General features: G+C 40.2%; 1 protein-coding gene across 2 annotated transcripts; it reads right to left on the bottom strand.

The window, feature by feature from the left end:
• Positions 1-3,492: 3,492 nt before the first annotated feature.
• On the bottom strand, positions 3,493-10,118 carry APELA (apelin receptor early endogenous ligand). 2 transcript variants are annotated; one of them, XR_002098356.1, is made up of 4 exons: positions 9,838-10,118; positions 8,397-8,527; positions 6,754-6,907; positions 3,493-4,383 (listed from the first exon to the last, which is right to left on the bottom strand). XR_002098356.1 is itself a non-coding variant. In XM_019521742.1 (3 exons), exons 1-2 carry the CDS (start codon positions 9,911-9,913, stop codon positions 8,439-8,441), a joined length of 165 nt encoding a protein of 54 aa, XP_019377287.1. In that variant the 5' UTR covers positions 9,914-10,104; the 3' UTR covers positions 3,493-4,383; positions 8,397-8,438. The 2 variants fall into 2 exon arrangements, 1 of the variants encoding a protein (XP_019377287.1); XM_019521742.1 differs by lacking the exon at positions 6,754-6,907 and having other exon boundaries at positions 9,838-10,104.
• Positions 10,119-12,116: the final 1,998 nt, after the last annotated feature.

The raw sequence follows: 12,116 nt of genomic DNA, 5'->3' as shown, positions 1-12,116 counted from the left end.
AAACCTGTAGTGACAGTGTGGAAACAACAATGTTTGGGTGGACAAAGCTGTCAACAACCTCAGTCTCAAACAGTCCAAATGAAATAAAAGCACCATCGTCGTTGACTTAAGCAGCAGTGACTGGGTACTTAACTAAATATAGAAGCATGTTGTGATGTTTTTAATATAAAAAAAATCATATTTCATGGGAAAAAATTGCAGTTTATCACTGTTGCTATATAAAAGAAAAGAAGATAAAAATTTTCAAGAACAGCAACACCAGTATAAAAAATACATAATGTATTAAAGTGTGTTGTACTTCTGCAACTGTTTGAATTTTGAGGACCACATCTTGCCCGGGGTGACAGTAAATCCCAGAGCTAAATATGACTGTGATATTTATAGACTATGTAAGTTGAATTAAGGAAGTATTACCAAGTTTTATTCTCCTATAATTTCTTTTTTCCAAACTGGAAGAAGAGAATTCAATTAGTTTAGCATGCTTTGGGAACATGCCACTCTGTTTCTCACCACAGCTTCACATTTATCTCCATTTCCTGCTGACCTACTATTACATTATTTTGTATTTCCTTCTAAATAGCAAATTAATTTAAAGACAACTGAATTTCAAATAAAATGTGTTAAGTTAAAGACCCCATATAAACTCCTTCTGTGCTCTTGGATATCTTTTCCACATTTCAAAAACCCGAGTTTTGAATTTGGCAGCTTGAGATATGCATGTATATGTGAATTGGATTTTTAGTGACATTAGATGAGTTCCTTGTATACTTGTGTTCTGATTTTTAACGGACAGCCTCCATTTGTTTATTCAAAAGCCTATAGATATTCACTCTTGGTGGCTCTGATCTCACAGCCACACACAGAGATAGTTAGATTCAGTTTAATGGTATTTCTTGCTCAAGCTAGTTTTGGCAGGATCATGATCCAGCTGTCTTGCACGCGCGCGCACGTGTGTGTAGGTGATTACATTTTTGCATGCAAAATCCATGGAGCTTGCAGGGGTAAATTCTACACTCTAAATGATAATGCATCCCAGAAATGCAATGCACACAATTCATGAGGTCAATTGCAAATGAGACCCCTTGGTCCCAATTCTGTTCTCCCTGAAGTTGATAGCAAAATTCCTGTTGATGTGACTGGTAGGATGAGTTATATGGGATGCTGCAATTTCAGGTAAGTGCAAACAATCAAAAAGCCCTAGGCTGAATCAATTCAATCTTCACAGGTTAGTCTAAATTGTATAGATTGAACCAATAAGCAAGTGAACAGACATTCACTTTTGATTCTGGAAATGCAGCCATGCACCTGCAGTGGCAGCAAAAAGCCATGGGGACTCTAGAGCTGGGGAAGGCAAAATATGGCCCATGGGCCAGACGCAGCCCACCAGGAAACTTCATCTGGTCTGTGGGTGAGTGCCTACCAATTCACTGTACCTGGCCCGGCCCAGCCCCAGGCTGCTCCTGCTGTGCTTGCAGGGGGATGAGTCCCACTCACTCCTGTGGTGGCAGCCCATGCTGCGCTCCCACCCTTGCACATGGGATGGCCTTGACCCCAGCCCTGCATGTAGGGAAGCAGTGATGGGTGGGGGGAGTTGCAGATGCAGGCAAATGGGGGGGAAGTGATGGCAGCAGGCAGAGGGGAAGACGTAGCAGCAGCAGAAATGGTGGCAGTGAAGCAGCAGCAAGGAGGCAGGTGGGAGTGCAGAGCCTGCACTGGTGCCCCAGGGCTGTGGCCAGTGGAGGCCCAGGGCAGGGTGGGTTGGCAGAAGCATGGAGCTCAGGCCACTGGGGGCATAGGGTCCAACTGGTTGTATCGTGTGGGGCTCCCTGGGGCTTGTATGCAATTCCCATGTTCTCCACCCAAGCTGTTCATCTCCAGGGGTGCCCTGCACAATGGAGCCAGGGGCCTGGCCCCACTCACTGCCATGTGCGAGCTATGGGGAATGGCAGGAAGCTCTGTGTTATGGAACCAATCTGGCTCTGCCCCTCTCTCTGCCACCCCGATCAAACCCCATGACCTGCACTGCCAACTTCATTGTGTGGGGCTTCCCTTGGTGGTGTGGGACTTGGGCAGAGAACCCAGGAACTGTATGTGAGTCCTGTGCAAGGGAGCTAGCAGCCCAGCCACGTGCAGTCTTGGGGCTTGCCAGGACTGTGCACCACCAAGAAGGCCCTGACTGCTGTGGACCATGAGTGCCCCAAGGGCCTGCTGCTGCTTCTGCTGGCAGTGGGCGCTGTATGCAATGTGGGGAGTAAGGAGGGTGTGTTTGTAGTGGGGGCCCTACATGCATACTCCACCATACACATGCACCCACATCCCCCCATGCACACCCCACACACCCTCCCCATCCACAGCCCCCACAACCCCTCTACACACACACATCCCCACAAACCCCACACACACACACACATCCCCTACAAACCCCATATCCATGCACACCCCCACAAGCCCTCCACATCCACATACACCCATTCCCCCACACCCCATATACAATCCTCCAACCCCATAACCACACAACCTCCACAACCTCCACACACACCCACACCCTGCCCCACATACACCCCCCCACAGCCCCCCCACGAATCTCATACTAACCCACCCATACTCCCCACATCCCTCCACACCCCAAGCCCCCCACAATATACAAGAGTAAGACTTCATTTTAAGCTATTATGCAATCACCTCTATGCACACTATGCAAACACACACAAATCAGGACATATTGCAGGGGAGTTATAAAACATCCTGGGATGCTGAGGGGACTGTGAGTTAACTTGAATCTAGAGGGGATCTCACAGAATTTTGATAAACTGATGTAACCTAAATAGTTAAGTCTGATACTGCATCCACCCAGGTTTACCTTAAACCAATTTTGGCCACTTTGAAAATCCTTTATGTGCACTGAACTTCTGTTGTGTTACAGATTCGAAGCAGTTTCCGATTGCTTATCCTGGTTTGTGTAATTTCTGTCCTTAGCCTATGTCCATTTTAAACTCAACAGAGCATCGGGTTTTTAATCAATAGTACTTATCTTTGCAAGGAAGGAGTTAATGCTGGGTTAGGCTTTTGCTCTTCAAATAGGTCTTCAAACAAGACCACTTTCTTTGCTGCCAAGGTTGCTGCTTGTACAATTTAATTTTACTTGCTAGAGAATTACCTTTTAAAAGGCTTAATGTGGTTTATAAGACTTGCATTTAATTAACCATTTTGGTGCTATATTGCAACTGCCTTGTGGCATGTTATCATGGTGCCATGATACAGCATCCTGGTATTCTATTGTCTGATAGGTATGTGGAAGTAGTTTGTAATAGGTTGCTAATATCAGAATTATTTCAATATTTTCAGAAAGAGAATGTGTTGTAAGAAACTGTTGAGAATGTTACCCCAAATGAACAGCAATTTTATTTAGTTATTTCAGAAATCGAGGGGGATTTTTTTTACATCAATCCCATATGAAATTTATAAAAGAAAGTAGACCAGTTCTCCATTATCTTTGGATGCAAGGCCCTTTATATGTAAAGAATATAAAATTAAAAAATGTACAAAGTGTATTTAAAATGAAACATTAACATGATACTTGAAGTGCATATTTTTTTACAAAATATACAGCCACTTTGCTATTTTATAAACATAGCAATCAAAGGTTACCAGCTATGTTTCTACTAAGATGTTTTTGTGATATACAACATGACTAAAAATGAACAAAGACATTCAAAATTATTTTCTAAAGTCTAGTTTGTCATTTTGCTTTCCAAACAGTTTAGTACTGTAGTTAACAACATCTTTTCCATCCATAAATGAACATGCACCTGTAGCCCTCTATATTTTGTTTTTCTTAATATTTTAGCAAAATTAACTGAATAATTATGGTTATATATAAACATACAATACCATTAAAAACACCAGAACTTATATATTCATTCTTTACAATGTAATTATTAAATAGCTGCTTCAGAATCCTTGTTTTTTTAATATTCTGCTATTATATCTAAAAACAAAGGTATACATAGACATGTGAAAGGTAAGTAATTCCTGTTAAAAACAAAAGCTTTTAAAAGTGGTACAACTGCTCTCATTTTGGAAAGCTTTCTTTTTTCAGTAGCGATTTCACTGTTACCCTCATGGCTATACGTTGGTGTGCTGAAATGGTTGACTATTTTTATGGCACTGATGATTTTCCACAGTTCCAAACTGAGGTCGTGTTTGAGTCCATTGTTTTTCTCCACTCAGAGAAATCTGAAACTCCTGTGAAGCTGTTCCAATACAAGCCTGATAAGGTTCTGAATGCTTACAGATGATGGCTTACATGTGGACACCTGCACGGGCTAGCATGCTGCAGCTAGCTGATTTTCTTGATTGGTCTTCTCTGTTTCATTCTTCTTTCTGTTAGAAATTGTGAATTGTATGACAAAAGCACTATTACATTAAATTAAAAATCATTATCTTGTTCAGCTGTGCTTATTTTTAAACATACCAATTGCTCTTCAGTAAAGCTCAACCTTTTGACATAAAGAAGATACAGGCTTTTCAAGACTAGTGTGACTGCTTCAAGGTTTTGGACAGCAAAGCATTATTTCAGATTTGTGCCATTTTTATAATTCTGCTGACATGCAATTGCAAGGATCTGTGAAGAGCGTGTGTTTTTAAAACAAAACAACAAAAAGAAAATAGTCAGACATTCTTAACCTCTGGCCCAGGAAGGAAGGGCTTGCTTTCTGTATAAGGGCTCTTTCACTATAGTGCCACATTCCATATCATGTGTTCCTTTGACTTGGAGGAACTATGTACTACAGAAAATCAGGATGAATCAAACAGTTTTTGTTTTACTTGTGCTGTTTGGGTGCAGTGTTTGTAGTGAAAGCCAATACACCAAAGTTTCAAATACATTAGAAGGGTCTAGTGTGACAGCTCAGATTTCAGGGGTATAAAAGGTAGTCTTTACAATGATAGGACATTGGTTAAGTAGACTGTCTTAAACTTATGTGCCTGTGTTGGGACTTGGGAGATTTGGGTTCAGTTTTAGCTTTGCCTCAGCCTGGCTGTAACTTTGGGCAAATCGTTTTATCTCTTTCTGCCTCAGTTCTCTATCCTTAGAAGGAAGATTGTAGTACTTCCTTTGTCTATCTATATCGTAAACACCTTGTGGTAGGAACTGTCTCACTACAGCTGCTGTGAAGAAATAATAATGCGAAAAACCCCATAAAAAGTATACCATTATTATTCGATGTACATGCATACTAATTTGAGAAAACATAAATGGAATTTTATAGTTCTGTAATGGGATTTTTGACTTTGCAGTTCATATTGGATACCCACAGCCTGGGTTCTCCAGTTAAGTTTTCATTTGGTGTAATGGGTACAAGTCATCAGAAATCCTATTGGACAGAAGAATCCTTTCAAAGGGCCTCATAAATCCGTTTCATGCTTTTGACATTTGATCTTACCTATAACTTTTACAAAAATTTAGAGAATCACAAAATCATAGTGGCTGCTTCTAAGTAGGTTTCAAGTCGTTTTCCCCCTCAAATACTTGGAAGTCAGCCAGATTCTTTGTTCCAAGTCTTTGAGGATGCAGCTTTTGGAAATGTTGGAAATGGCCTCTCTAGAGGCATCTCTTGCCTACAGGACTTTAATGGCGCATAAGGACAAATGTTGTACTCAGTACCTGTGTGTGTGCACATCAATTGAATATTTGAAAGGGAAATATCTCTAACAATAAAAAGCACTTTATGAATCTATTTCTGCAACAAGAAGGGGAGAAGGAAAATAGGCATTTGTGAGATCTTTTATAAATCTAATGCAGCACTTGAACACATTAATCATGACATTTCAAGCTATCAGAATATGAGGAAAAATCCTTAAAAATGTGAATTTTGAAAAAGTTCAACAGAAGACTGTTTTAGATCTTGTCTTGTTTTTTTCTAGTTGTAGAAGTGATCAAAAAATCAAGTCTGAATCACAGACAACGTTTTCATTATGACAAAATTTTGACAAAAAATTTTGATGTTTTTCAACCAGATCTAATTGGGCCTAAGAGTGCAATTCTGCTCAATTATGCAAATAGCTTCTTTATTTATATGAGTATCTCCACTGAGATCAATGAGATTACTCACATAAGTGAAGTTACTCAGGCATGTAAATATTTGTTGGGTTGGGGCCTAACACTAGAAAGGAATGTAAACTGAAAATGAAAGCCCACTTAAAATTTTAAAGAATTGCTGATAATCCACAACTCTGAACTCAGGAGAAGCTTCAATGCTCCTCTTCCCTCCCCCCAGTTAAGTCCTCTGGATTCCTAAACATCTTGACAGAATAGGATTATAACAATCTTTAACTAAATGCCTGTACAATAGGTTATGAATTAATAAGTGCATTGTTTTGCCATGTCATTGACTTTTTTGTTACAAGAAATCAACTCCACAAATGAAAGCAGATAACTCTGAAAATAGCTTTTAGTCTAGCAAATTGATATTCTGTAAGAAAAATAATACAACAGTAAGTGCACATTTATCACTCAGACAATGCAATCTGAAGCCAAATGCATTATATACTATTTCAGGGGCACATTAGAGAAAAGGTAGATGGTCTCAGAACAGACAGTCTCCAGCCTATGGATACTAAATGGGGTGCTGAAGGAAGGCGGGTGTTGAGTTCACTACTTTAATCAGAACTGAATCAATGAACATAGACTCAACAAACCTCCTGCTCCTAGACCTAAATTCTGTGTCCCTCCCTATCATTCCGCTCACTTACCTGCTGCCTACTGAATGAGCTGATCTGATTGCTTTAGCTGGTTATGTTTATGCTGTCACTGATGAGGAATCTCATCTAATCTGTCTTCTGTTGAAAACAACATGTAAATGGGCCTTCATCTTCAATAGTGAAGAATCATTTGGACAGATGTTTCCTTAAATGTATTGACATATGTCCAATAAGAAATTACCATGGTTGAGAGTGGGGGGAAAAAAAGGACAGCATCTTATAACATGCACCTTGAAAATATGCTAATTTCTGCTTGGTAAAGTATTACAGGAGTAAATCTGGGATTATTCTGAAAACATCTTAATCTGTCCTTAGCCTTGCAAGTTTACCAGTGTCCTGTGATCTCCGTATGCTATATACACATGCAAAGAGTATTTATAGCCCAACACTATCTAGTGGGGAGGGAGGGAGGATATCCTTAGATAGTTGATTTTGGGGTGTGGATGTGTATTTTTTGCAAACTAATTACTGCATAGGTAAGATTCTGGATATCTTGTGGCATTTTTAGAAGTCTCTTTTGCTCTTTGTTTTTTCTTGCTGTCAACTCAAACAAATCTCTCTGCTGCTCCTAGTACAAATTCTGTCATCATTTATTTATTATACTGAAATGCCTGGAGCTACAGCATTATCTTGATATATATAACAAAGAGTTTAGAAGATGCAAAACTATTGATTCCATGTTTTATTCATCTTTAAATTGCATTCTTCCCTGAAAGGGACTCTTGGTATCCTTTTGATGCCTACCTACCCTAGTATATTTACATATTCTACCTGCATGCTTCTAGAATAGCTTAGTATTTGAATGCATATGCTGTAATCATCTATAAAGCATTAATGTTGTGTACTTGCATAGGCTTTCATCCAAGGACCTCAAAGCCCTTTGCTGACATTATGTTTCACAGACCCTTTGAAGTAGGTAAATGCCATTATATTGATAGGGGTGCCTTGGGCAAGGAAGGATCAAGTGAGTTGCCTCAGGCCACCCAGGAAGTTAGTGTCACAACTATCACATAGAAGTCCAGGCTAGAGTCAAAGTCTAACCACAAACCATGTCTTTCTTTAAAAAAAAAAAACTTTTGGAGTGTGTTCTGCCTGAAAGACAAATTGCAAAAAGGAAAATAATTGCACTGCAAGATGTTTTTAGCAAAAGAGCCTTTCAGGTCTAACAGACCCAAGAGTTTTCAGTCTTGAATGCCTGAGAAAAGAAGGGAGTTTGTACTTGCCTATTGAGAGGTGAAGCTGGAAAATTAAGGCAGGACAATCTCTTATCAGGAATTCATTCACTCCCATGCAACATATGCTCTGCAGAGCACACTGGAGTCATGTCTAGTGTCCCTACTGAAACTGGATTCCTACGGAGTTTAAACAAATACTGCTTTTTCCCCCCATGACTTTTTAAAGCCCTATTTTCAGTACCAATCACAAAGACTTGAGACCAAGTTAAATCATGTCTGTGGTTTGGTTAGTAAAATGTACCTCCAGCTGTTTTGAAACCTAGGTATAATTTAGAAATGTGCTTTTCCTGAAGAGTGCGCTCAGCTGCCTACTTAGCCTTTCCAGAGAAATGCAGGGAGAGGCTTTGATAATTGCATCCTCCTGGCGCCTGATTTTATTACCAAACACTTATGAATTACCATCACCTAAATTTAGCAAAGCAACACCAGCTTGAAGATCCCTCAGGGGAAAGGCACTCTGGAGTGGAGAGGCATGCATCTCCTGTGAGCGCAGTTGTGTCTGTGTAGCTTTCTGCGCAGGACCAGGTTAGCTGAAAGTCAGAAGAGAAAGTCAGATTACAGGGTTGGAATAGCAAGAGGCTTCAGTGATTGTTTGATTTTTTTTCCCCAAATCAACTGATGACTGCGAAGAATATGGGAAGCAGGGTTCACTGAACAACCGAGTTAAAGATTCCCCTCTGGCTGATAGCTAGGGATCTGTGGCTAGTAAAGTACTGCTGAGTATTAAACAGGAAAGCAACAGAAAGGTGGACAGACTTCTGACACTGCATTTTCCATTTTCTCAGACCTTCCCCTCCTTGTCCTTAATGTCCACCTTTTTTAGAATATTCATTAACAAAATCATTGATTCCTTCCCATCTCAGACATAGTACCAAGTGCAGCTCTCATCTCTTTGCTTGGAAGGGGGACCACATCTGAGATGCTTCTTTCTCAGCTGGATTAAACTTAACAGCAGAGTCAGCAATGCAAGCAGTACTGGGCTACATTGATCCTTGGTTCCCCGCTTTGCCTTGAGCAGAAAAGTGAATTTCCTTTGGAAGGAGTGACTGCTGGTATAATTACCTGAACTGCCTAACTATGAGGGCTATAAGAGTTTGCCCAAGATCAGGCAGGGAGACAGTGGCAGAAACAGGATTAGAGCCCAACTACTACTTAGACTTGTGATTCTGTATGTTATCCTTCCAAAACCCTGACTATATGTTAAGTTTGTGACATACCAGGTACCTGTTTTGATTATGGCTTAATCTTCCATGGAAAGCAGTAAGTAAACCTGCACTTAAGCCAGGTAGAACTTTCTTTCCCCTCCAACTCAATGCTCACAACAGTTCTACAACCTTTTTGCATATGGATTGCTCCTTAAGTGTCCCAATCTGCCCATCTCAACCTAGCAATGATTGCTATTGACCTGCCTTCAGCTCAGCTTCATTCTGTTGCATTGTGATTTTTATCAGGGCATAGCGACAACTCTGTTGTAAAAGCTGAAGCTAAAATGCCTTGGATGCTCCATACCAAGATAATGTACCATGTAGCTGAGTAGTTGCTGCCCAGTTGAGGAGCTGAACTGCGCATCTGATGGTGCTTTGTTTTGAATCGCAATGCCATATCTGTCTGCTTTGAGTCCAGTATCTTTTGACCTCCTAGTATTTAAAAGTGATCAGGTGTATGGTTGCATCCTCTCTACTACTGTTATATATTGGGCTTTTAAAGAAAAACATCCCAATGTAGTACAGTACCTAAAAATCCTGAAAAATCTCACAGCAAGAAACTAATCTTAAGTCTACCACGTGCTTTCCTAAGGCATGCAGATTAATACAAAGTAATGTTAAGATACAATTCCTACCTGGTCTCTGGCCAGCGGTAAGGAGTAGACTCAGCAAGAGGAAAAACACAATGTGAAGGAGCTGCGGGAATCTCATCTTGCAGTCACAGCAAGTAGAACTGGTATTTAATAATACTTGGAGCAGATCAAAAAATCCTTGCAAGGCTCCGCAGTGCCTGTGTGTCTCCCTCACATCCTATGACCAGCTAACAGAGTGAACTGCCAGCTGCATTTTCCAGCAAGGTTAATGATCACATAAGACAAGGTTACTGGTTCTGCACTGTGGTCAGTGCCTCCCTCTTTCCCCTCTTTTTGTCACTCCCCCTTGTTTTCCATAAGTAAACAATGAAGGAATGAAAGGTCCATGTAAACAGTAGCTTCTGTCAATGTATATGGGGCAAGGGGTCCTGTGAACAATGGAACAACTTTGCTTTAAATTCAACCCAGGCAGGGAGAAATATGTTAAACAAGGCATCATGTTCCCTTCCCCCATTTGCAACTGTTTAAACTTTGCATTGCCCATATTGGTCCCACATGCAGAAAGCAATGGAAATGACAGGAAGTCCCCCCTACCCCTTTTGTCCCTTCTGAAAGAATTCTGAAGCACATACTTAAGGTTCCCCAAAAGCATTGTGGTCCTTGCCAATGCCCAAATGCTTTCCCTCTTCTAAAGTAGCTGCGAAGTAGTGCCCATTCAAGGCAAAACTGTAAGCTATTAAACTTAACATGTGGCTTTTGTACTATCAAGTATTTCTACAGGATCAGAATATGCTGGACTGAATGTATATGACTTCTGGCTGTTATTTGGTAAAATAAAAAGGGTACAGGTTTGGGATGTTTTAACATTATGAATAGTCCTGCAGCACTTCCGCAGCAAAATACTGGCAGAAGGTGGAACAGGATGTTATATAACTCAAACTTACCTACACACTGCACTATACATTGTACAGCATAAATCAGTTTTAACAACACTGTGCTGAAAGTCTGACCTAATAAAAATACAGATACACAAACCGGTAGAGGAGAGAGAGAACTCTAGGGACCGACTTTGCCAAACACCTACCAATGCCAGTGGTACCTTTGAAACTCAACTACAAGTTAAAATTTGACTGAACTCTTACTTTATGACATCCTGCTGCTTTCTTGTAGTGGCAGACAGAGTACTACCATGAAAAACTGATTTTATCAGTCATTCAGACTGTGTAAAAAATAACTTATTTGCAGATTTCAAATCAATCCTGATGAAATAATAAATAATTCCTTGCCTGCAGTTATCCCTGCGTTATGGTTCAGACTACATATGGACTACATGGACTACATATGCTAAGGCACATTAAGAGACTGAACAGCTTCCTCATGAGATGCCTGCATAAGATCCTGAAAATAAAGTGAGAAACAGAATACCAAACACAGAGGCTCTGGAGCGTGTGGGACTAACACACCTAGAATCCATTATCAAGAAGAGGAGGTTGCAATGGATCAACCATGTTAGAAGAATGGGAGGAGACTCTATTCCCAAGAATATTTTGTACAGTGAGATTCAAGACAGCTCTAGAAAGTAGGTTTTCCCTCTATAGTGGTACCACAGTGTTTGCAATAATGATACAAAGTCTTTCAATATCAATGTAGAAAGCTTGGAGGAGCATGCATAATCAATCCCCTCCTGTCTGATGGGAGCATTTGGCACTGGGTGCAGCACAACGTGATGCTGCTCTGATCTAGAGGGTGGAAACAATGTGAGAAAGGAGAAAGCAGCATTCTGTAAACGTGGACTCCAAATCAGACAATGCACAGATCTATGAAACTTGTAACAAGCTGTGTTGCTCTTGAATTAGGCTCGTCAGCCACAAGCAGATTCATCAGGCACCTGACTGCGCACACCACAATACCAATGATCGACAATTGCCTGTATATTATTATATTCCTACTAAAGAATTATTGAAGCTGGTTTAAAACAGAGAGACAAAGGGGACAGGCTTTTTATTAAATTATATGGGTGGTGTTTTGTAATTGCATATCATTCAGATATTTCTACTGGCTTAATTCCTATTACATTTTATAACATTTATTCATAAGAAAATGGACACTGGATTTGATCTGGATAACATATATTTGTAAACAGCACTGAATAAAAGGCTGAACCTGTAGTTCGATTCATACAAGGGAAATAATTTTTGATGATTAGAACTTAAAACTGGTGGAGCATAGAGACTTTTTTACACTTATCTTTACAAGTTAATGGGATTGCTAAATTTGTCTGTCCATTCTTTTTGTGACCCCTGAGATTAGACTTAGGTGTT

Source organism: Gavialis gangeticus, unplaced genomic scaffold (genome assembly GCF_001723915.1).
Source record: "Gavialis gangeticus isolate Ggan-Ray unplaced genomic scaffold, GavGan_comp1, whole genome shotgun sequence".
In the NCBI taxonomy this organism is placed as follows: Eukaryota; Metazoa; Chordata; order Crocodylia; family Gavialidae; genus Gavialis; species Gavialis gangeticus.
Note: the sequence above shows the minus strand (reverse complement) of the source record. Positions and strands in the feature narration are given on the sequence as shown.

Excerpts from the sequence above, each read along its gene's own strand:
- APELA (XM_019521742.1), bottom strand. The coding sequence starts at position 9,913 with ATGAGATTCCCGCAGCTCCTTCACATTGTGTTTTTCCTCTTGCTGAGT. Across the intron at positions 8,528-9,837 it reads TACCGCTGGCCAGAGACCAG|CTAACCTGGTCCTGCGCAGA; the intron begins GTAGGAATTGTA and ends TCTGACTTTCAG.